The sequence below is a fragment of the Hakea prostrata genome, chromosome 8, assembly GCF_041222555.1.
Source record: "Hakea prostrata isolate BN-2017 chromosome 8, UWA_Hpros_2, whole genome shotgun sequence".
Classification (NCBI taxonomy): domain Eukaryota; kingdom Viridiplantae; phylum Streptophyta; class Magnoliopsida; order Proteales; family Proteaceae; genus Hakea; species Hakea prostrata.
The window spans coordinates 8,291,020-8,314,811 of NC_142607.1; the positions used below are offsets into that span (position 1 = coordinate 8,291,020).

At 38.7% G+C, this 23,792-nt stretch overlaps 2 protein-coding genes, 1 non-coding gene and 1 pseudogene across 4 annotated transcripts; 2 read left to right on the top strand and 2 right to left on the bottom strand.

Moving 5' to 3' along the window:
• Window positions 1–112: 112 nt before the first annotated feature.
• On the top strand, window positions 113–185 carry TRNAA-UGC (transfer RNA alanine (anticodon UGC)). Its single transcript has one exon. It is a non-coding gene; the product is annotated as a tRNA-Ala (tRNA).
• LOC149006645 (uncharacterized) lies at window positions 123–2,434 on the bottom strand. Of its 2 annotated transcripts, XR_016175080.1 has the most exons (6): window positions 2,017–2,434; window positions 1,830–1,916; window positions 959–1,108; window positions 652–849; window positions 325–568; window positions 124–289 (listed from the first exon to the last, which is right to left on the bottom strand). XR_016175080.1 is itself a non-coding variant. In XM_089165780.1 (5 exons), the coding sequence occupies exons 1-5, from the start codon at window positions 2,341–2,343 to the stop codon at window positions 470–472; spliced, it is 861 nt and encodes a 286-aa protein (XP_089021906.1). In that variant the 5' UTR covers window positions 2,344–2,434; the 3' UTR covers window positions 123–469. The 2 variants fall into 2 exon arrangements, 1 of the variants encoding a protein (XP_089021906.1); XM_089165780.1 differs by having other exon boundaries at window positions 123–568.
• Window positions 2,435–3,502: 1,068 nt separating this feature from the next.
• LOC149006646 (protein NEN1-like) lies at window positions 3,503–14,469 on the bottom strand. Its single transcript, XM_089165812.1, has 6 exons — window positions 14,041–14,469; window positions 13,781–13,938; window positions 13,643–13,689; window positions 5,610–5,673; window positions 4,343–5,073; window positions 3,503–4,222 (listed from the first exon to the last, which is right to left on the bottom strand). Exons 1-6 carry the CDS (start codon window positions 14,318–14,320, stop codon window positions 3,988–3,990), a joined length of 1,515 nt encoding a protein of 504 aa, XP_089021938.1. The 5' UTR covers window positions 14,321–14,469; the 3' UTR covers window positions 3,503–3,987.
• Window positions 14,470–17,001: 2,532 nt separating this feature from the next.
• Window positions 17,002–23,141, top strand: LOC149006647 (putative disease resistance protein At5g63020; annotated as a pseudogene).
• The last annotated feature ends 651 nt before the right edge of the window (window positions 23,142–23,792 follow it).

A 23,792-nucleotide genomic window follows, 5' to 3' on the forward strand; every position in this document is an offset into this window, starting at 1 on the left:
AGAATTCCCATCCAATAGCCTTCGTCCATGTCTCGAATTAGCAGCCTCTCTTTTGCACGCAGGCCCCGTCAAGAAATGTATAAATTCATCTTGATGTATTAAATCAACAGATGGGGATGTAGCTCAAATGGTAGAGCGCTCGCTTTGCATGCGAGAGGTACAGGGTTCGATCCCCTGCATCTCCAGAATTTTACTCTTTTTATATTTTTTCAGCTTCAAGCACAACAAACAAACATTTGCTTGCACACAAGAGCAATGGTTGAAACCTCCCTTCTCTACCTACCTTTATCTCCACCCCCTCTGGTTTGCGCAACTGCAGTTGGCTAAGATAGCAGAGGATGCAATTCTCTTCTCTAATCTTGAAGAACAATTAAAATTACAAAACAGAGCAGAGCTTGCGACTGTCTTCTCTAATCTAAAACAACAGTAAAAGATCAAAAAAAACAGAGCAAGTCTACTTAAAATCTCTTTAAGTTCCTGTGGTACTCTCCCTTACGAACTCACTGTAGTCCGAGAGCAAGCTTCCATTGACTTTATGCTTCAAGTTTTCTGCCAGTCTCTTCAGCAACTGTGCATGAATAAATATCCTGTTATAAAATTAATTTCTATTTAAAAAAAAATAATGAATCCTCAACGATCAAAGATACTAACAGACTCAGCAATGCCTCTGACAGCATCTTCTGGAACCAAGGCAAACATCGCAGGTAGCACAAAGCTCATATCCATCTCCAATTTTCCTTTGAGTCTGGTCTGCATTCCCTGTCTATCAGGATAGAGCATTCCTCTTACTTCAAGCTCAAACTGAGATGGCTTGAGAAAGCTATCTAGACCTTGAAGCTCCCATCTTGTCTACAAACCCAGAATTAAAGCAGAGTAAATGGCTACATGTAAAACTTCCACCATTCATGGATGATGGATCCCTATTATCATTTGATCCCAGTTTCCCAGAATGACTTACCACATCAAGTTCAAGAACCCTAGTGACATGCAAGGGGGTTCCAATTGGGTAGTCCTGGCCTGACGAGTTACACCTCAATCTCATATCTATCACAGGCCAAACGCTCAAGAACAAGAAATTTATGGGTAGCATTTGTATTCTCCACACTTCCTGCACACACCAATAGCCAATCATGTATGTATGCGTAAGACAGCTAGGTGCTACAAAGCTTGATATCAGAAAATCAAATTACTCAAATAATCATTCCAAAACACCTGAGGAACACAACATGAAAGCAAAAACAGAACAAGGATGACACAGATAACATAGTTCGCACACGATTTTGATGTGATCCACGGACAGAACTGATGGATTCATGATGGAGATTGCTCAAGAACACCCAGACAGTGCAGCAAGTACTCTTCCAAACCGTAAAACGAAAATCCTCAACCCCCAATCTCTTGTTTCGGTTGCTAACACAATCAAATAAGAAAAATACCGTTGACCCAAAAAAAGAAAAGAAAAATACCGAGTGATTGACCAAATACCAAAGTGATAATGACCAAAAAATACCAAGCGATTGACTAACAGGTGTGAGCTAACCTGAAAATACGTTGTAGCAAATCTGGACTCTTTTTTAAAGAGACGAGACAGACGTCACGAAGATTGACTATGTTCAGATTAAAAAACGAAGTTAAGGTCTAAAAGACTCCGTGGTTTCAAGAACGATGCCACATCAAAGCTTATAAAGGGAAGTTCTTATGCTAATTTGCAATCCAATGTCATCAATGCCTTAATCTGTCATCAATTTTTTAAATTCAATTTCAATAAATAAATAAATAAGACCGAGACATCAGGAAGCAAATTTCAGGAATGGAAGACAGAAGGTCACCGAATTCAATCTCTGGCTTCTTTGCTTGTCTGGGAATATTGCTCGGAAGACTCTGGACCGATCATCCAAGTATTGATCAAAGGAAGCCTGTGTATAAGATCAATTTCATTTTCAAGAAAGAAGACGAGAAGATGAAGTGAAACGAAGAAACAAAAGTGATTTGGTCTGTAGTGTAAACGAGTGATACCCCATGTGATTCGTAGAGAGGTATATCAGTAGTGATTCTTGAAGAGAAAGCTGAAGGTTCGATTCCATTCTTGATGGAAGAATCAAATTGAGGACTACTCATAGCCGCACGAGCTCGCCACTCTGGGCTCAGTTGCCCTCTGCTACATCTATCTGTACCCAACACACCCACGCAAGATCCCTTAACTGAGATAGCATTCCTACGCACACCAGAAGCACTTACCGGCGAGTCTATAGATCTATGCGATGAGTAAGACTTGATCATCTGGTTACCAGGAAGATGAAAACCCAGAGAGCATTGCATGAATGTACCTGTAACTTCTCCCATTTCTGAGTGGGTCTTACTTTCCCTTCGCGTATGCTCGGCGACCTCTTGAGTGTGACCTCAGGAGGAAAAACAGAGATAGAGATAGATAGGATTAAGGCCACGTAGGTCTACCTGATCGGTCAGCATTTGTGAGTGACGCACCAACCCAAAAAAAATGAAAAATATGTGACTTGGTAGTGGATTCTTTTTCTTTTGTTTTATTTTTTATTTGGCAATATTATATTGGTGGGTGGAAACTACAGTATACGTCACCAAGAGTGTTGAACCCGTTATTTCTTCACCGAAAATTATTAGAGTTTTTTACATGAGTCCCTCTATTTTCATGGAAAACAAACAGCACTCCCTTTCAAAATCAAAACCTTTCAGATACCCCCTCCACCCTTAACCCGTTTAACAGGGTTAAGGGTGGAGGGGGTATTTGTAAGGTTTTGATTTTGGTTAACAGGGTTAAGGGTGGAGAGGGTATTTGTAAGGTTTTGATTTTGGAGGGGGTGCAGTTTGTTTCCATGAAAATAAAGGAGGCTCATGTAAAAAATTCTAATTATTATTCATTAGACTCATTAGGGGAATTTTCTTGCAAAAGAAGATGCATGGTTAACCCTTGGATATTTTTGGTACTTAGGAGTTTTTTATACAGGGGATGCCCTAATGGGGATATTACATATGCCATTAGCAAGAATTGAACCACCACCTCTTCACTAAAATGTGTTGAATTTACTTAAAAAAACAATTTCGTTCTATGAGTAAATCTTCTTAGTATAGGATCAACATCATCTACATCAACAAAAGAAAGTCATCCATTAACATTGCTTGTACGTCTGCTATGTGCCTCAGCTATCATCTCAACCATTGAATTAAGGTTTACGGAGTTTGGGGGACTTCAGGTCTAATTTGTTAAGCCTCACTCATCTAACGGCTGAAATGATGGTTGAGACATGTGACAGATGTATAAGTTGGTGCTAAACTCAACTTCTCACATACCAAATTAGTGAAATCTAGTGTAACAAGCAAGCAGTACTTGATCTCTTGCCTAAACCAGCTTCTAACATTTGGCCCTATTGGGTTACAGGAACATCTGGTTAATGTAGTCTCTAGGACTAAAGATTCAAGTTTGGACTTGCTAACAACTCCTTTTTGTTCAAATGGTTTACTAATATGGCAACATGCTCACTAAAGGGGATGTAAAATTAGAACATGGAAAAATGTATTCTTGACCATGTGTATGCTAATTAACCAATGAATTACCCTTTTTAACAAGGGGGAAAAGAGTTTACCTAAAAAAAAAAGGAAATTCAATAACACTCCAAGAAGATGCAACCAAGTAGGATAGAATATGACACAAGAAGCTTTTACAGTCCCAGTAACAAGGATAACCCCTCTATGCATATTCTTCATTAATCTTCCACTTCCAATGATGTCAATTGAGAAATAGTGAGACTATTTGTTGTTACATTATTCCTTTTATGCTAAAGAAATGGCCCATAACAATTTCCATACACTACAACAGAATACCACTGCCGCAAGCATCATTTTAGAATTTAAGTTGAAACGTTTTCATCTCTGTACAGAAACAATTGATGTAATAAATGATTTAATGCTCTGGCAGATATCCAACGAGTTTCTTTTCTTGGTCAATAACTCCAACTACCTGGAATGAATGACCAATTTTTTTGCTACTAATCGAATGCCAGCATTCTGCTGGTAATCATATATGTCCAAGGAGAAGTAAGCATCCACCAAAGTCCGTGGAAGAAATAATGAATCAAGTTCAGCTGGATCAACTCTACTGAACACGAGCCTTTGGATGTTGCCTGAAACTTCTTTCTGGTATATCTCTGTCCCGTAGAAGGCATTGTCCCTGTTTGCTACAGTCGGTATGCTATGGAGACAATAAAACACAGCTTTAGTTTTTGAAAGACAACAGCAGATTTTTATTTTAGCTCAGTTGAAAACTTGATTGCAAGATATAAGAAACAAACAAGAGTTTATAGAAACATACTTTAGTCGGATAGTCGGAGAATTTAAGAAGCCATTCTTCCTATTCACTACAGGCCTCCACTCTGAGCTGCTACCAGAGTCCACAATCAATTTCTGTGAAACACGGTCACACCCATCTAGAACCTGACATAGGCGCGGCGGTGCATCAACCATGACACTCAATCTTGGCCTACCAGCTTGATCGAGAAACTTTGAGCTTACTCCAAAACACACCCTCAAACCTGAGCCATATAGCATCAAGAAAACATCTCTGTGCAATACTTGTGCCCTCAGGCCTCGATATTCTGGGACATATGATGCCTTTATAGAAGGTACTGAAACTTCTTCTGGTGCTAAGAAGCCACCATAGCCACTACAACCTTCAGATGCAATTGAAGAGGAAGACATCCCAGAGGATTCTGCTTCAGGCCTTGCTTCAGCATTGCCATCAAGTTGCAAACTCTCCGCTTTCATTTGATCAATGAGCTTAGTCATGTTGAAATGGTCTGGTTGAGAATTTTTAGATTCAAAGGAATTGCATAACGCTGCCTTAGTGCTTCCTTTTACAGGCAATAACCTCTGCTCCCTGAACTTGCTAGGTGTGGGGGTAGACATGTTTTCTTTTGTTTCTTCAGGTGAAGCCTCCAGTGATGGGATAGCCTCAGGTGAAGCCTTTTCCTTTCTACGACTCCTCATAGTAGCATTTGGAGACACCCAACTGTTTGATGCGAATACATCCGGGAGGCTCGACTCCTGCAGCAAATGTAGAGCACCATTACATGTAAAACAGCAATACATTTGAGCTCTAAAGAAATGAGGCAGTCCACACAGTTGACCTAATTAAACTAAGTACTGTTATCAACAAGTGATCACTTGCTGAGTACCTGGTTACAGATTCCAAGTTCTGAAACAGGGGTAAGGCAGTGGAAATCTGACCATCCCCAAACCCAGATAAATGCAGTAGCCTTGTGCACTGGGTATGAACAAACTAGCTCAGTTGAGTTCATTCTATCCAAAGCCCAATAAATAATGATTACAGAAATAATTTAGAGAAAGATTAATGGACTCGTAATCCAAATGACACCAGTCATCAATTAATCTGAATTGGATTCTAATGTAAAAAGCAGAAGATAAACTAAATGGATAAACCTAAAATAATAAAATATCCGATTGAAACCAAATTTAATGAGCTAGCCTTGGTAATCTCCAGAGACTAGCAAACATAAGTAACATAATGAGCTACCATTCCAAAAATTATAGTTGTTACAGATTCAGAGTTGTGGGGTTACCAAGAACAGAACTGTAGCACAATACTTGAGAACTTCAAGATTCATCCGAACATCATCCAAGCTCCTGAAAATTATACGAGTAATAATTAGACAGTTATAGATGCCCCAAAAGGGTACAAAATTGAACAATATTAAATAGAATGATTGGATTTAGTACAAACTCTCACATTTAGGGTCTTAGCCCTTGACTGCTTAACTATCAAGACACTAAAGTATTAAGGATGTTACCAGCTACACACGAATGCAAACAATTTTGAAGCTTAAGTCTCCAGATGATAGTGTACAAGGGTCCCAGTTTTTTCTATTTACAATAATTGGATTACAGTAGTTCCTTCTCTATAGAGATTTAGACGATGACCAAGTTTTCAACATAGATCTCCATTTAAGGAGCAAATAAATGTTGATGATCAACTATTCCTTTAAATAGTCAGATAACGGATGTCAAGCTGTTACCACTGTTGTGGGTCAAAATGTGACCCACCCCCCACCCCCCAAAAAAATATATATATATAAAAAAAAAAACAAAAAAAGGAACAAAACACTGTTCCTATATAAAAAGTGTCACAGGCTCACAGCCCCTTATTTTGCCTTGGTTGGGACCATGTGAGAATCCAAGCTTTGACAAGAAAGAGGATTGGCTGCTAGAAGACTTGAAGACCCTATTTTCTCTTGTCACCATTTTCTTAGTAGCACTCAAAGCTACATTTGGTATGATTTTTGTTTCAATTTGGACTGATGTCAAGATCTAGTCAACAACTAGAATTTTGATTGAGAAATTCAAAGGTCTTGGTTGCATCAATCTAAAACATTCCAAGAATAAGGAATTCATTTCATAGTTCAATTATGGACAATCTATATTTAATTTTTTACACGTGGGTCCTCTTAGTACATAAACTAATGTCATGTCCCCTTAGTGCAATAAATTACATTTGGGTCCCTCTTGTAAACTAACTAAAATACATCCTCCACCCACAGCAGCCCCCCCCCTGTTGAGGCCATCCGCAGTTTTTTCTTCAACCCTTCTAAGCTCTCCTCCATCAATTAAACTTTCCTTTGCCTCATTCCTAAGAAGCTAGGAGCCTCCTCCCTCTCCGACTTCCGTCCCATCTCCCTCTGTAACCTCATCTACAAATTCATCTCTAAAGTCCTAGCGAATAGGCTAAAAAAGGCTATCCCATCTCTTGTTAACCCGAATCAGTCTGCTTTTATCTCGGGACGTAGTATTGCTGACAACATCCTCCTTTGTGCGGAAGTTGTCCGTGGCTTCGAAAGATCTGCACACTCCCCCAGCTACTCTTTTAAAGGTTGATCTTCATAAAGCCTTTGATTTTATTCGCTAGGACTTCATTAGTGATGTTCTCTCTTCCATGGGCTTCCCTCCCCCCTTCATTCAATGGATTGAAATTTGTATCACTTTGCCCCGCTTCTCCATTCTCATCAATGGCTCTCCTGCTGGCTTCTTCTCGTCCCGCGTTGGCATTCGCCAAGGCTGCCCTCTCTCCCCCTACCTCTTTACTTTAGCTTTAGAAAATCTCTCCCGCATCCTTCAATCCAAAATTGATCAGCTCCTCATCTCCCCCATCCCCAAGTGTAGGTCCATTAATCTTACCCATCTTGCCTTTGCGGATGATCTTATGATCTTCTCCAAAGCGGATCATCAATCCATTTCTTCCATTCTTTTTGCCCTCTCTCTTTTTGAATCTCTCTTTGGCCTTCGTGTCAACCATGATAAATCCACTCTCTTCCTCTCTGGGGTTTCTGATCAGCCTCGTTCCTCTCTCCTTCTGCTCGGGCTTTAAGCCTAGCTCCTTTCCCGTCGTCTATCTTGGCCTTCCTCTCATCCCTGGCAAGCTTACCCACCACCATTGTCTTCCAATGCTTGATCATATCCGTAGGAAGCTCCAACTTTGGAAGGGTAAACTGTTGTCCTTTGCCGGTAGAGTGGTCCTTATTCGCTCTGTGCTTCAATCCTCTTACCTCTACTGGTGTGGGATCTTCTCCATCCCCAAATCTATCATCCATGATATGGAATCCCTGTTCTATGGCTTCCTTTGGAAAGGGAGGGAGGCCACCCGTTTCATCCATCCTATCTATTGGTCGACCATCTGCCGCCCAACCTCTGAGGGAGGCCTTGGCATCCGTAGGATCTCTGATGTCAACTTTGTTTGTCTTCTCAAACTCATTTGGAAAATTGCCTCTAAGCAAGATTCCATTTGGGTTAATTGGGTTCATTCTCATCTTCTTCGCTCTGACTCCTTCTGGACTTCTCCCTTGCCCTCCAATCCTTCTTGGGTCTGGAGGAAACTCCTCTCCCTTCGTCCTCTAGCTCTCACTGCTATTTCTACCATGATCTCCTCTGGATCTTCCACCTCCTTTTGGCTAGACCCGTGGCATCCGATGGGCATTCTCTACACTCATTTTGGTCCCTGTATTGTTTATGATTCCCGAATCCCCAAAGATACCCCGTTGTCTGCTTTCATCTCTGATGGCTCCTAGAACCCTGCTCCCCTTCCCCTTCTCACACAGGTTTGGGATTCTCTTCCCCCTCTCGTTAGCTCTACCCATGACCTCACTGTTTGGCTCCCTTCCCCCACCAGAAACTTTTCCACCTCCTCTGCATGGCATCACCTTCGTACCCATAACCCCAAACCCCCTGGGTATCCTTGGTCTGGTTCAAAGGTTCCATCCCTCGCCACTCCCTTACCCTTTGGAGAGCTCTCAACCAAGCTATCCCCACCCAATCTTTCCTCATTAGCCGCCATGTCCTAGTCTCCCCCAATTGCATCCTCTACTGGAATGACTTGGAAAACACTGATCCCCTCTTCTTCTCTTGCCATTTCTCTAGATCTATCTGGAGAAAAGCCCTTGCTTCTATTTGGCCTCGTTCGAGGCGCTCCTATGGGTTTGCGCGTGATTGGTCTTGGATGGTGAGAAACTTTTCAGGATCTTCCATTTGTGATCGGATTGGTAAGATCGTTTTTTGTGCCTCTATTCACCACATTTGGTGGGAGCGTAGTCTCAGGAGATGGACGTCCAAATCCCGCTATATTGACTTGATTTGGAAAGACATCTACTTTGATGTTTCCTCTAGACTGTTAGCTACCCCCAATCCCCCTATTGATGATACCCCAAGGAACATATTCATTGTTGTCTCCTGGGGCCTCAGCTCTTCTTTTCGGCCTTCCTCTTAAAGGCCTTGTATCATTGTTTTTGTTCTTTTAATATAATTATTTATTCATCCAAAAAAAAAAAAAGGGAGGGAGAGGGGAACCACCATGGCCCCACCTTCAAACTGCCAGGATCACCTACCTTCATACAAATAGATCTAATGCCTGATGAAGCAGACTAGCATCTCAAAAGAGGGTGCTCCCCTGGTCTGTGAGAAGAGAGAGAAAGTCCTTCTCTAAGGAATTCTAGGGTTTCTCAGTGTCACAGCTTCTCCCACTGGATTTTTCATCTAAGGGTTTTAGTGGACATTATTATGGTTACTGCCATCATAGGTGATTCACCTTCACAACTGGATTTTTCATCTAAGGGTTTTAGTGGACATTATTATGGTTACTGACATCATAGGTGATTCACCTTCACAACTCTTTCCTAGCACTCTCTCTATCTACTCTTCGAATTTTAAAGAGATTAGGGTTGGTTCTTTCCTCAATTGGCATATGGCCGCTATGCATGCAGAGATGGAGAAATGGGATGTTTTTTCTTTTTTTGTTCTTAGATCATGGGGGTTTGAAATGGAGGTTCTCGATGTCTTCTGGCAGGTTGAAGGTGCGGTGGTGGTTGGTTGTGTGTGTGTTTTTTTTGTTGCCTTCAAAAAATTTTGTGTAGTGGGTGATTCCTGCAGGGTGAGGTCAATGGAGTGTGGGTGAAGGGGGTATTTTAGTCATTTTACAAACAAACTTAACACCTCTCAAGTAGTGTTAGTTGCTATGGGACCCAGGTGTAATTTATTGCACTAAGGGGACCCAACATTAATTTATATTCTACCAAGAGGATCCCCACATAAAAATTCTTTATTTTTCTGGTAGAGGCCTAGAGGGTGGTGTTGGGGACTGGGGAGGTCGAATGGCAGCATGATGGTGGATGGTGGTGATGGTGGCAGCTTGGTGACGGTGGTGGCGGTGGCAACGTGGTGGTGGCATGGTAAAAGTGGCAGTATAATGTGGTTGTGGGGCAAACAAGAAAAGGGTGACATTTTATTTTTAATTTGAGAATACTGTTTTGCTCATCAAAGTCACGACATGGACATTTAAGAGCATGAGTGGAATCAATTTTTAGTTTCAAAATTTTGAAACACTTTTTCATCAATTTCAGAATTCCTGTTCGATTCGATTATCTTGAAGGTGCAAAATCAAACCTAGTTTCTGAAATAAATAATACCCCATAAAACTGAAATAGAAATCATACAAAATCAGGCTCAGTAAGCCTGGTTTGGTTTTACTTTTTCCCCTGTTCAGTGAAATATAAATCCTGAAATAGTTGAGGAGCTGTTTTGGAATTTCTATTTCATTTATTCTGCTCTTGCTTTTAAGTTTTAAGTGAGCAAATGGTTAATTTGATGGGCAAAGTAGCAATTGCACGTAAAAGATAAAACAATCACTGCTGGTGCCACCACAGCCCTGTCAATGCCACCACACACTGCCACTGCCACCACCACCATCCCACCAATACCCAACCACACCACCACCATGATGGCTACCCTGCCACACTTTTCACGAAGAAGTACATAGAATATTCGGAGAAATTGAAGTACCAAATGAATTTCTTTTGTCCTACAATTAGATTGATACAACCAAAAAAACTATTGCATGAAATCAACCCAAAATTGACAAGAAAATACCGAACCTGGCCTAAATCTATTAATTTCTATTTTAGCTGTGGTTGCATGTGGCTAGATTGTAAAGACTATTACTTTCTATCTAGTTAGTATTTATTTTCTATAAGTTTCTACTATTGCTAGTTCATAGGTTTATACTATTTCTTGACTTTCTAATTTAATAAGCTGGCCTACTTATTAAATAAGGCAGCCCATTTTTGTAATAGTTAGACAATGAATAAATGAACCTTCAAGACATTCTTGCACTCAGTTATGGGAATAAACCATTGTTTGAACACCTGAGATAGCTGGGTGAGATACCCAGGACAGAGAAAGACCATTTCCTCCCCCCACCCCCAATTCCACCACAAAAATAAATAAAATAATTTCTTCTTCTGCTATCTTTCTGTTCCTCCCTTCCCTACCAGATCAAGACTGCTGTGATGTCTCTGTGACTGCAATTAATCACTGTGAAAGTATACTTTGAAGACCAAAACCAAGCCTCTGTTAGTTATTATTATTTATTAGTTGCTGCTGTTAGACAACCTGAGGAAGCTCTAGAACACTTATGGATCTACAGCTTTACGTTTTTAGCCCTTTTTATCCTACAAACTTTGAGGCTTGATTTCTCTGCAATTTGTATTCTGTTCCAGCAGAGGTTTAGAGGACTGAACCTCAAAACCCTCGGTTACACTGGATCATGACTTGGAATCCAAAACTCCCCCTGGTTTGCAAAGATCTCCAGACTTTTCAATTGTTGATTTTGTTCTATGTCTCAGCAACCCTTGGTAAGAGTTGACTCCAACTAAGATTTAGAGGGTTCTCGACTGCTCCCTGGGCCTTTACCTGCTCTCAGTTTCAACCACTAGTGCTGACTGAATTGTCCTACAGCACCACCTTCTATTTCAAGACCATGTCAGATCTCCATTTCTGACCTTCAGAGTCGGATGAGAAAACTACCAAGGTCGGCCAGCATTCTGATTCGGAGTCCACTTAAGAGAAGAAAACAGACTAAATACAGATCAGATGTGATCGGATTGGAATAGATGAAAACATCAAATACAGATATCCTCCAATGGACACAGATCTGAACAAAATTCAAATTTTCGATTCTCTCTCTACATTGCTGACTTGTGTAACCCAGGTCTTCCACACCCATGATATGATTCACTCAAGATCATAGAAAACCTCAAGATCACCAATTGAATAATTTTTTTATTACCAGTTGGAGTTATTTGAATCAGATGCATTTTTTCCGGAGTAGTTTGAATCTTGTCAAGTTATCTCTAAACTGATACAGATGCAAACTAAATCCAGTTTACAAATAGCTGTTAACATCCATCCCTGCTGCTGGTTTGCTTAGGATTGTGTTCTTTATAATTTTGGTCCCCTTCTAATTTGTGTGAGTTTAAACTGGGGCTAGATTACCCAAATTTTACATTACAACAGTTCATCCCCCCACTCCTGCAGGGATCACCAACATAGGAAAAAAGGGAGCCTCACTCCCAGTCCCGAACAGTTATTTAATAAACTAATATCTAGAACAGACTTATTAGCTAATTCTTAGACAAAATAAACATTCTTGGAGAGATTCATGAATAATGCCAATTGGTCAATTACCTTTAACACTTCTTTCAATAGAGTTGATAATGTATGCAGCTGTTGCCAATGATCAATTCCCCCCACCCCCTCCCTGGGGAGGAGCACAAACACAGAATCAAAGGGAGCCTCAATCACAGGCCTGAACAGTTATTTAAGAACCACTATTACAACTGATTTATCAAACTTGTATTAGATAAACAGACATTCTTGGAGAGAGCCATATGACTGAACAATGGTAATTGGTCAATTCCTTAGTAAAAGGACTAAAATTAATTGTTAAATAATATTATACCTTTATTCAACCACGAAACCAGCATATGCAGAAAAGAATCTTCACCCCAAGAATTTACAGATAAAATAATAACTTTTCTAAGGATCCTGAAGAAACTAGTACACGTAAGAAGAATGCATGGTCTTTAAGAGAGAGACATGATCTTATGCAAACAACAACCACCACCCAAGAAGAGGGGAGGGGGAGGGGAAGAAGTAAAAGAAAAAGAACTTGTGCAGACAAATCCAAACATAGCAGACAATATCCAGTTATACAAAATTGTAATTCTCCCTATTAAATTAGATCATTCTAACATGAGCTTAATAATCACATCGGTGTTTCTAACAACTACAGTAACTTCATGGAATTTAGTCAAGTAGTGAACCTAATGATACCAAACATTCAAACTTAGAAATAGGTCAAGCAACAGCCCAGACCATTCCAAGTTATATATTTTTGGGTACATTCCAAGTTATATTAAATAACTGCTTTATGCTCAGTACTTTTTCTTTCCATTTTGAAGTTTTCCCGGTGAACCCAAGAATCTTGACTAGAATCAACATTGATTCACGAATTTGAAAGTTCAACTAATGTGGTATAATTAATGATTGTGGCATATCCAATTGTGAGTATCATTTGTTTTGATTGTCAATCCTATTCAATACACAAGCTAGAAAAAGAGGAATCTACTATAGCATACTGATTAAACCCTAATAATATTTCCCAAAAATTCATACAAGAATGCAAGAAATAACAAGATAACACTGGTTTCTATGGTGCCAGTCACCCCCACACCTAACAGTGGTGTCCCAAGAACTCTCATAAAACATTCCATATCCTCTCTACTCACTTGTCCCTCTATTTATAACCCTCAATTATCCCTCTATTTATAATTTCAAATAACCCTAACTAACCCTCATTCCACATGGCCTCATCCCTAGGGTAACCCTAACTAGGGTAACCCTAATTATTCCCTCTTTCCCTCTATTTATTATATCAAATAACCCTAACTAACCCTCATTCCACAAGGCCTCTCATCCTAGGGTCCTTGGAAACTATAGCATACTGAAAATAAGAATCTCATAATCAAAATTTCAAGAAGTAATTTAGTGTGACTCGAGTCACAGATGATGGAAGGCAGGATGAACTTAGAAACCACTTTCTAGTTTTATTAAGCAGGAAATAAGGATTGAATAATTGAAAGTTATGCACAATTCCTGCCTAACTAGAAATTCTCGAAAAACCAATGCAGTACAGATATTTGGAAAAATACGTTCTGGAAAAAACAAAAAAGAAGAATGATAATAATAATAACAACATAGTTCGCAACAAGAGTACCTATGAGTCTGCTGGCCCAGCTCAAAATAGGTTGCCAGAGATGCCATCTGCAAAGAAGAAATTAATGAGAGAGGGAGTGGAAGCAAAAAGACAACCAGAAAACACAACAAACAAGAGAATAAACATATATTTGACGACCTTCATGTCTCCAGCTCTCCTTCCAAATTTCTGCGTTAACAATGTCAATGAATCTATAGTTCCCTTACATTCCGGAACTGGGCTATTTATCTCCGCAAATGCCTCCCGAATTCGAGCACAGTCGAATTTGACGATATTGTGACCCGCCCAAATACGACCTTTTAAATCCAAAAGAAGAGTAGAAAAAGAAGAAGCAGAATCAGAGACTGAGAAAACCTAACTGCTAACGAAAGGAGCCAAGAAAAAGGGAGAATTGGAACCATGTAGGAGATCAAAGATCTTATCCGCAACTTCTCCGAAAGTAGGAGCACAGGCAACGGCATCACGGGTGATGCCATTACAACGAGTGGATGCAGTTGAAACCCAGGAGAGGTCGGCAGGCTTTACCAGAGTTGAATAACTCTCCAGCTCCACCAGCTTTCGAGAGCACAACAGAATGGCACCGAACTCTAAAATGGCGAAAGGTTGACCCTTTCGGAACGGAATTGTGGTTTCCACATCGAAGAAGACGATCTCTGAGCGGTCTTCACTTGAACCCATCTGCTGTTATCGTAATTACTTACACTAACTTCTCTGCAACTCGAAGACTCCGAGCAAAAAACCTCATGAACAGAAGTCATCCATATCCGAAGGACCCGACCCCGGAAATCCTACCTTCTCGACGACACGGCGATTATGCCAGGTGGCCAACGTCCAAGAAAGAAGGAAATTAATAATGAGTTATGGGCCCTTGTGGCGAAAACCTCAACTGCTCAACCTTATATCTGGGCCCATCATCCTTAGAGGGTTTTATATATAAAGGTTAGCTGACCCGGATACACCAGGTATAATTCGTTGCCTCTTGCGGGTGCCCAAGCAAGGAATTAATCGGGAACCGTGTCCCGTGGGTGAAGGATAACCCTACCTTGAACCATAGTTACCGAGTTAATGGACCGCTGATTGCAGCCCAGTAAAAGCCCATTACAATGGACAACATTTTAAGAGGTTTGAGATGGGCTATGGAGGCCTTCTACTCAAACAGGTTGAAGAATGCTAAATAATTCGGATGCACTGTGGGTGAAAGTGTTTTAAGGAAAAGTATTTCTCAAATACAACACCCTCAACCCTCAGCCCTCAAAGGTAATCACAAAAAAGGGTTCGTGGATTTGGAGCAGCATTTGTAGCATTCTACTAATACTCAAGAAGATAGTAATTAAAAATGTGGGAAAATGACGAGAAATTTGCTTTTGGTTCGACCCATGGGTGCCAACATCCATGAACAATATCATCAATCATCAAGATTTCACGTTGTGGAGGAGGAAGACCACGGTGGCCCAGGAAATATAGGACTATGAACAGTTCAATTGAGAGTTATCTCTACAATCTCAACCTCAATTTAGACCCATCAATCTACTCATTACACTCTCTTTTGCTACTGACTTTTGGTCATCTCTAATTTCACTAACGGCAAGTTCTCTACCAAATTGGTGAGGCAAGCCTTGATGAAAGAAGAAAATTTTCCTCTCAATAGAATTTCTTTTCAAAGTGGTGGAATTTTTTTGGAAAATACCACTCCATTCAAAATTTAACTTGTTTGGCTTGTCTTGAATGAAGGGTTTCTGTTAGAGCCACCTTATCTCGATGGACAAATGTACAAGCTTCTTGCATGTTGTGTGGCGATAAATTCAGAGGCAACTTGGCAAATATTCCTTTCCTACAAATGGACGAAGAAGATTTGGCGACGAGACCATTAGGATTGAGAATTGAACATCTTAATCAGAGATTCTTACTACACATATGCAAATCTTTCTCTTCTATGTTCAAACCGGATAAGAACACAAGTTGATGGTATTTTTTAATTTTCATAATCACATGCTACTTTGTTTGGATCTAACAAAACAATAAGGGTTTTAATAATAGGTTACCGAACCCAACAAAAATTCTAAATAACATCTTTATTTTTAGATGAATAAAAAAAATTAAAGTTATCTCAATGGTAAACAAATAAGGATGAATGTGTCAAAACCAAAAAGAACAATATTGCCCAACAACCAACTTCATACTTGCTTTGCATTTGTAAATGTTTTAATGATATAAGCAATACCTAATTAACATATAACAATAATTATTTTGTTTCCCAAAAAACATTTTTTTGTTAATTATCGAATACCATTATTTCATATGGTAGGACAAAGTAGGTTTTGTCCTTACATTCATAAGGAAAGGAATAAAAAACTGAAACACTTGCGTGGGTCTAGAAAGTGGAAATCACTCTCGCATGAATAATTGCTTCTTTATCCTAAAGGTGTCAATTGTGTATCAATGCCGTCTTACCGTACCGAACCACGCCGTTTAAACCATATTGTTTTCAAATTTAGTATAGTATGTACTAAAAGCATTTTTTAAAATTCAGTACAATATGATTTTGGTTTTAGCTAGGTAGCATACCATCGATATGTATCGTATACCGAATTTGACATCTTTATATATAGGTTGGGTTGGGCCAATTTAAGGCCCAGTCCATCTTGACAATACTCCTAGGTTGGGCCCAATTGTTAAGAGAAAAAGAAAAATAGACTTCAAATTAAGAAAGCTTAGATTGAAAGTATATTGTTCTTCTTCTTCATATATTGTAAATCTGAACGATTAAAATATTAACTAAAAGACCAGATATTATAAAACCAATACCATAAACACTCTTAGGTTATAAGTGAAGAAGATTAGAAGAATGAGTTTTTTCATACCGAAATTATATCGTACCATATACTGAACCGTACCTTTTTTCTTGTACCGATTTTATACTGTTACCATACCAAATAGTTTTTAAAAATACCATTTTCATATAGTATTTTATAAATTCGGTATGGTATGATTTTGGTATAAGGGTTTAAAATTCGATACGGTACCATACCATACCAAATTACTAGTACCGTACTGAATTGATACCCTTACCTTATTCTATCATTACTTGTTGGTTACTCTAATACTCCTCATTAACCATCATGTCCTTTTCTCAATAGTTTCTACACAAGAAATGTAAAACATGTAAATTAAAATTAGCTTTTTTCTTTTCTCACATAACTAAAGCCTTTAAATTAGAAAAAGCACTCTAAGTGACCAAGAGGACAACAAGGAAGAATGTACGATAAACAAGGAGGAGCTCTCCACCAAGACTTAGAAAGCTAGAAGCCAGATTTTGTTCGTCTACTGCTGCTGGTGGTATCCATGTTTGCGGTTTCAAGATGGGAGTTCAGAAACAAGATCCGGCGTTTTTTGCTTCAACAACTGAGTTGGCGCCCTTGTGGCGTGCTCTGTCTTCGCCCATGAGGTGTGTTCTGTATCCGCCCTTGTGGCGTGCTCTGTTTCCACCCTTGAGCCGTGTGGTATGTAAGCCCTTGTGGCGTGTTGTGTCTTCGCCCATGAGGCGTGTTTTGTATTAGCCCATGTGGCGTGTATATGTCTGTGTCGGAGTCCACCTTTGTGGTGTGTCTCCACAGGCGGTGGTGGTGGATATGTATATCATACCCATTATGCTTTTCTGGTTCTGTGGTTGTCACAACCAATATTCTAAGGGTTTATTGGGCTCGACCCATCCCTTAGCTTTTGTTTGGTGTTTGTGTCTATATTTTCTTTCAAGTTTATGAATAAAGTATTGAACTTTTGACCAAAAAAATGAAAGCTGGAAGCGTCCAACACTATAGAGAGAAAGTTTGCACACATATTGTCTGAGTTGAATACAAAATTAAAAGAGACATAACTGAAATTGGCAACCAACTTCTAAACATTAACCTTAGAAGCTAGACTTTTACTTGTTCAATCTAAAGAAGAACTAAAACCCTGAAGGGCGTGTACTATTGCTAGACAATCTCAGTTAACCAAGTGAGAAATGCCAATTGAAGTAGCCAAAGCCAAACCGTCACAAATAGCCTCTAGTTCAGTTGCTAAAGCTGATAACCATTTAAACCCTTTACATTGTAAACGTCCCATAAGCATCCCAAAAAATGTAACTTCTGCCTCCATTTTAGACGTTGGCATCCGAAGATCCAACTACAAATAGTTGAAGACAATTTCTATCCTAACATTTCAAGATTTTGGCGGTGATCTCAGCCACCCCCCTTTCTTGTTGGTTCTAGTTGTCCAACCTCCAGAATTACTCTGGAAAGTTTAATATAATGCTTTATTTGTCCAAAGTAATTAAAAAAAGAAAATTACACAGCACCTGTTATATTTGGGGCAAAACTCTTGGTCACCCACTATTATCTGATAAATTACATGGTACCCACAGTTACATATTTAGTTAAGTGAACGTGTAAAATGACCAAAATACCTTATATTTAAAGTTTGATTTTCAAATATCCTAAATACCCTCTGGGTATGAAAATGACGATCACGTCCCCATTTGGGATTCAAAAAACTACACTAATATCCTCACTATAAATTTATCAATTACACACATGAAGTAAAATTACGAAAATATCCTCCCTTATGTGAAATTATTAAAATATCCCAAGTATACCTCCTAATAGTGGCGTGTCTCTACAACCCATTTCTCTGTCTTTTCCGACCACCCCTCCGTTGCTCTCCTTTAATGCCTCAAACACAGAATCCAAGCTGGAAGTACTATAGAGCATATCATTGACCATTGGCTACAAAGAATGTGGAATTAGCACTTCCACCTCCGAAGGATTCTTACGTAGCAGAGCATTCCGTTCCACCAACAACGCTTTCGGATCAAGATACAACAAAGATGGTTTGCCTTTTTATTTGCTCAAATAAAAAAGGAAAGCAAACTTTGTCTCGTTAGATTTGGATTAGGGCTACAACAGGGCTGGGTTGGGCAGGGCTTTGACAATCCAAAGCCCATCCCTATATGTTATTATTTGAGCTCATTCCCGCCCTAACCCTAGTTCAGGGCCAAGGATTATTGTCCATAGCCCTAAGCCTTAAGGGCCAAGCTAAACCCATTCCCACCTTAATTGGCCCTGACCTTAATTGATCCTGGCCCTGATTAACCTTGTCCCTGGCCCTGATTGACCCTGTCCCTGGCCCTGATTAGCTCTGTCCCTAGCCTTAATTGGTCCTATCCTTGGACCTAAAATATCAAATTTAAATTCATCAAAAAATAATAATAATGATTAAAAAAACAAACATAAATGTATTACAAATAAACTAAAAATAAAATTCATAAAAATATAAGATGATTCAAGCTCTTACAAAATGATAAAATAATCAATAAGTTGATAGTGTTACTTTAAACATAAATAAATTCACACTCCATAATTCTATATTGAGCTCTGAAAGTCTCACATTGCTTTGGTGATGTAAATTGAAAACCTCTTCCATTACCTTGGTGATGGAAATTGAAAACATTTCCCATTGATATCTTTAATCAACAAAATAATCCATATTCAAAACCTTGTAAACAACTAAATCAACGATAATTTAGTAAAGGTTTTTTTTTTTTTTTTAAAGAAAATAATATTTTAATTACAAATACAGCTATCTGTCCTTAATAAGTTTTTTTGAAATATCACCTTTGAAGCAAAAGAAAGATGTCAATATTCATGATGAAGAATTGGGGTGTAGATTTGTTAAATATTAATTATCTATATACTAGTTTTTATTATTTATAATATATTATCTCGTCTTAGTTCCAAAAAGAAAAGTCAATGTTTTTTGGGAACTAAAAATGACTTAGTTCCAAAAATAAAAATTATCTTATAATATAAAAAAATAGTCTAATATTATCAAAATGACTGAAGGTCAAAATCGAGACTTATAGTTATATCAATGTTAATAGGATAAATATCACTTACCTCCCCTCTTAGATGCACAAATAGCATTTACACCCCCTTTTAGTTGGATAATATCACTTATATCCCTTCTTATCTAGCATATATATCAAACACCTCCCCTCTGTTAACTTTCTCGGTTAAATTTAACTTTTACCGTTAAATATTTTTCTAAAACCTCAAACTACCATTAACTAATTATTTTTTTTTTTATTTTAAACCCTAAGTTTAAGTAATCACCCTAGCAATTAAAATACTAAATTACCCTCAATAAAATAATTATTAAAAGAGTAAATTGCACTGGCACCCCAAAATGGAGGCCTTAAAACACTGACATCCCATTTTATGTTTAAAAAACACATAAGTCCTATTCTGTTAGAATGATTATTAATTGGTTAGTCATATGTTTGCAAAGACTATTATACCCTTGACTTATTCTCCAAGAAATCTATTTTGTAGAGACGAGAAGAGGAAGGAAGAGGAGGAAATCCCTCGGATCCGTTGAGTCATCCTTGCTGTGTGCGAGGAAGATCACCCCAACCCAAGTTCCCGCTGGCGGAGGGGTGTATATCTCTCCTTGCATCCTGATCAGATCCGGGCACAGGAGACACCAAACCTCAGCATGGGCAAGACATTAACCTCTAACCTCGCGATCTACAACGAAATGAAGAGGAACGTCATCAGAGAACAATTTTATTGAAATCGTTGGAGAAGAAAAGTGTTCCTAGTTCCCCTCATAATGAGGTTGTAATGCTCCGAAAAATCTAAGAAACTTTTTTAAACCCGAAGGAGGGAAATTTTAGATTTTCTTTTGGGGGGTTAAGGAAAAGAAAATGTGGATAAACAAAAAAGAAGTGCTTCCTTCCTCGTATGGAAGAAGACAGCAATGCGAAAAGAAAATGTGGATAAACAAAAAAGAAGTGCTTCCTTCCTCGTATGGAAGAAGACAGCAATGCAACAAAAATAAGGAAGAATGTGAAGAAGAAGAAGAAGAATAGGAAGAAAAACACAAAAGCTCAGTGGTGTGCTAGTATTGTTATCATCATTACCCAGAATAAGGGATGGGATAAAAGCCTTAAAGGAGAGGGTAGAGAGAATCGAAACAAAGCTTTCAGAGTTTTGACTTCTAAGGAGAGAAGGAGGAGGAGTTGAGATGGGAGAGATTTTGCAAAGGCATCGTTGTCTGGCGGAGAGAAATGTCGAGTAGAAGTGAATGAGAATAGAATTAGGGGAAGGGGATTCTGATCCAACTCTCTTTCTCTCTGTGTGTCTCGCTCTTGCTGCGTGCGTGTGGTGGTGGTGGTATATGCAGTGGTAGTGCAGTTGGTGGTGTTCTTATTAGCACTGCCGCTGCTACGCTCTTCTGTTTCTTTCTTCAACTAAACATTGGACAACTCAGAGATTTGAAGGGAAGGGCAGAGATCCAACGAGGTTTCAACATTTTCGTTGATTCGCCGGAAAATTGCTGATTTTCCGGCAACATCTAAAAGAAAAATTTTTGCTGGAAAAAGCTACGAAGGTTATGCGATTTTTTTTCTTCTCTCAGATGTAAGTAAGGGTATTTTTGGAATTAAAAAAAATTAAAAGTGGGTTAACAGTTTTTAACAGAATGGACTAGTATGTTTATTGAATTGGGGTGTCTGTGTTTTTTAAACATAAAATGGGGTGTCAGTGCTTTAAGGCCTCAATTTTGGGGTGCCAGTGCAATTTACTCTTATTAAAAACCAAAACATCATAGTTAAAACCCAATTATCATTAATTATTAAAAGCCCAACATACCTTTTTTTTTTTTTTTTAAATTTATCAAACAATTAAAAAAAACCCCAAAATAGTAGTACGTGTTTGATTTTATCAACATACCTTTTTTTTTTAATTGCATTTTTAATTTTACTTGATAGTAGTATACTAGTATGTGTTTTTTTAATTGTTTGATAAAATAAAAAAAGAAAAAGGGTATGTTGGGTTTTTATTAATTAAAGATAATTTGGGTTTTAACTATGGTGTTTTGGTTTTTAATAATTATTTTAATTGAGGATAATTTAATATTTTTACTGTTAGGGTGATTACTGTAATTTAGGGTTTAAAATAAAAAATATTTTTAGTTAAGGGTAGTTTGGGGTTTTAGAAAAATATTTAACGGTAAAAGTTACATCTAACCGAGAAAGTTAACAGATGGGAGGTGTTTGATATATTTGCTAGGTAAGAAGGGAGGTAAGTGATATTATCCAACTAAGAGGGGAGGTAAGTGATATTTACTCATGTTAATATGAAGATTAGGGTAAAAATCTAGTACATGATCAGGGTCAAATAAACATTAGGACTAGAGCCAAAACTAGAGTCAGGAACAAGGCCAAAATCATATGGATGCATACTACATTGGTAATGAGGATATAATTTATTTTTATTAATTTTTGTTACAAAATATGATCATGTTTTTAAAATTTGACACTGTCAGTATTCACCCATGTGGATTAGAATTAATCCATCTCCATATGGGTGGAGGATTCAGACTCAAATCAGGGCCAAAATCATAGGCTTAGATTAGGGTCAAGATCAAGGCCAAAATCATGGCTAAAATCAAGACCAAAATCAGGGCCAAGATCAAGGCCAATACTAGGGTCAGAATCAATACTAGAATTAGGGCAAAGACAGGGCCAATATTAGGGCCAGAATCAGAGCCAAAATAAGGGCCAATATCAAGGCTAGAACCAGGACCAGAATTAGAGCCAAGATCAGGGCTAGAATGAGGGCCAAGATTAGAGCCAGAATCACGGCCAGAATCAGGGCAAAAATCAGGGACTGGCCAATATAGGTGCGCGTCGTTGGGTTGCATGGAATGGGGGGAATCAGGAAGACGACCCTCCTACAACACGTCAACAACCACTTCAGAAACACACAGCACTTCAATTCCATCATTTTCACCACGCCGTCAGCTACACCTAATTTCGTAAAATTACGAGAACAAATTGCATGAGGCTTTAGGTTGGATCTAAAGGATTGCACCGGTGACGATGATGTGAAGGACAAACTTTCCCGACAAACAGGAAAATATCTATTAGTACTGGACGACATATAGGAGCCGCTGGTTGATCTAAAAGAAATTTGCATTCTTGCACCAACCAAAGAGAATGGTTGTAAGATATTGATGGCATCTCGATAGTTAAAAGTCATCAATAAGTTCGTGAACCAATTTGCAGGAGTGGAATCTCTTACATGCAATTCGAGTGAACACGCTACGACAACATGAGGCATGTAATCTTTTCTTGGAGAAAGTTGGGAAGTATTTGATTACATCTTGTCCAGAAATAAAACCCATTGTCGAAGAAATTGTTAGAAGATGCGATGGACTGCCATTAGTTATCACAGTTGTTGGTAGCACGATGTCGACGAGGCAAACCAAAGGAGAATGGAAAGATGCTTTATGGGAAATGGAACAATTGTCAAAAGCAAATCTGGAGGACATCGAAGACAAGGTGTTCAAACTTCTTAAGTTTAGTTTTGATAAGTTGAATTCACTAGAAAAGTCCCTCTTCCTGTATGGTTGCCTATTTCCAGAGGTGCATTTATTCGAAATATCTACTCTGTATTAGTTCCAAGATCAAGACCAAAATCATGGGCTTAGATCGGGGTCAAGATTAGGGCTAAAATTAGGGCCAAAATCAAGACCAGAATTAGGGCTTGAGATCGGGCCAGTATCAACACCAATATCAAGGCTAGAATCAGGATCAGAATCATCGCTAAGATCAGGGCCAATATCAGGGCCAGAATTAGGACCAAAATTACGGCCAAGATTAGGGCAAATATTAAGGCCATACATAATCAGGGCCAGAATAAGGATCAGAATTAGGGCTAGTATCGGGGCAGAATCAATACAATCAAGGCTAGAATCAGGGCCAATATCAAGGTCAAAATTAGGGATGGGCCAATATAGGTACGTCGTCGTTGGGTTGCATGGTATAGGGGGAATCGAGAAGACAACTGATAACTCTATGAAATAGAGTTAATATTGGTAATTTTATACTTGAGATGGCTTGATTTATGAGTATTTTGTCTTTGTTTTAGTGATAGTATTCATTAGATGTTGTCTTATTTAGTCTTAACATGTTGCATCTTGTTTAGTTCATTATTGTCACTCTTACATGAATTTCTCTTCAGAATTGTGGATGAATTTGACTGTTTCTCTTTCTCTTGAAAAATGTAGTTAAAGAGCCATAATAGGAGAAGAAGTTGTCCTCTAACTT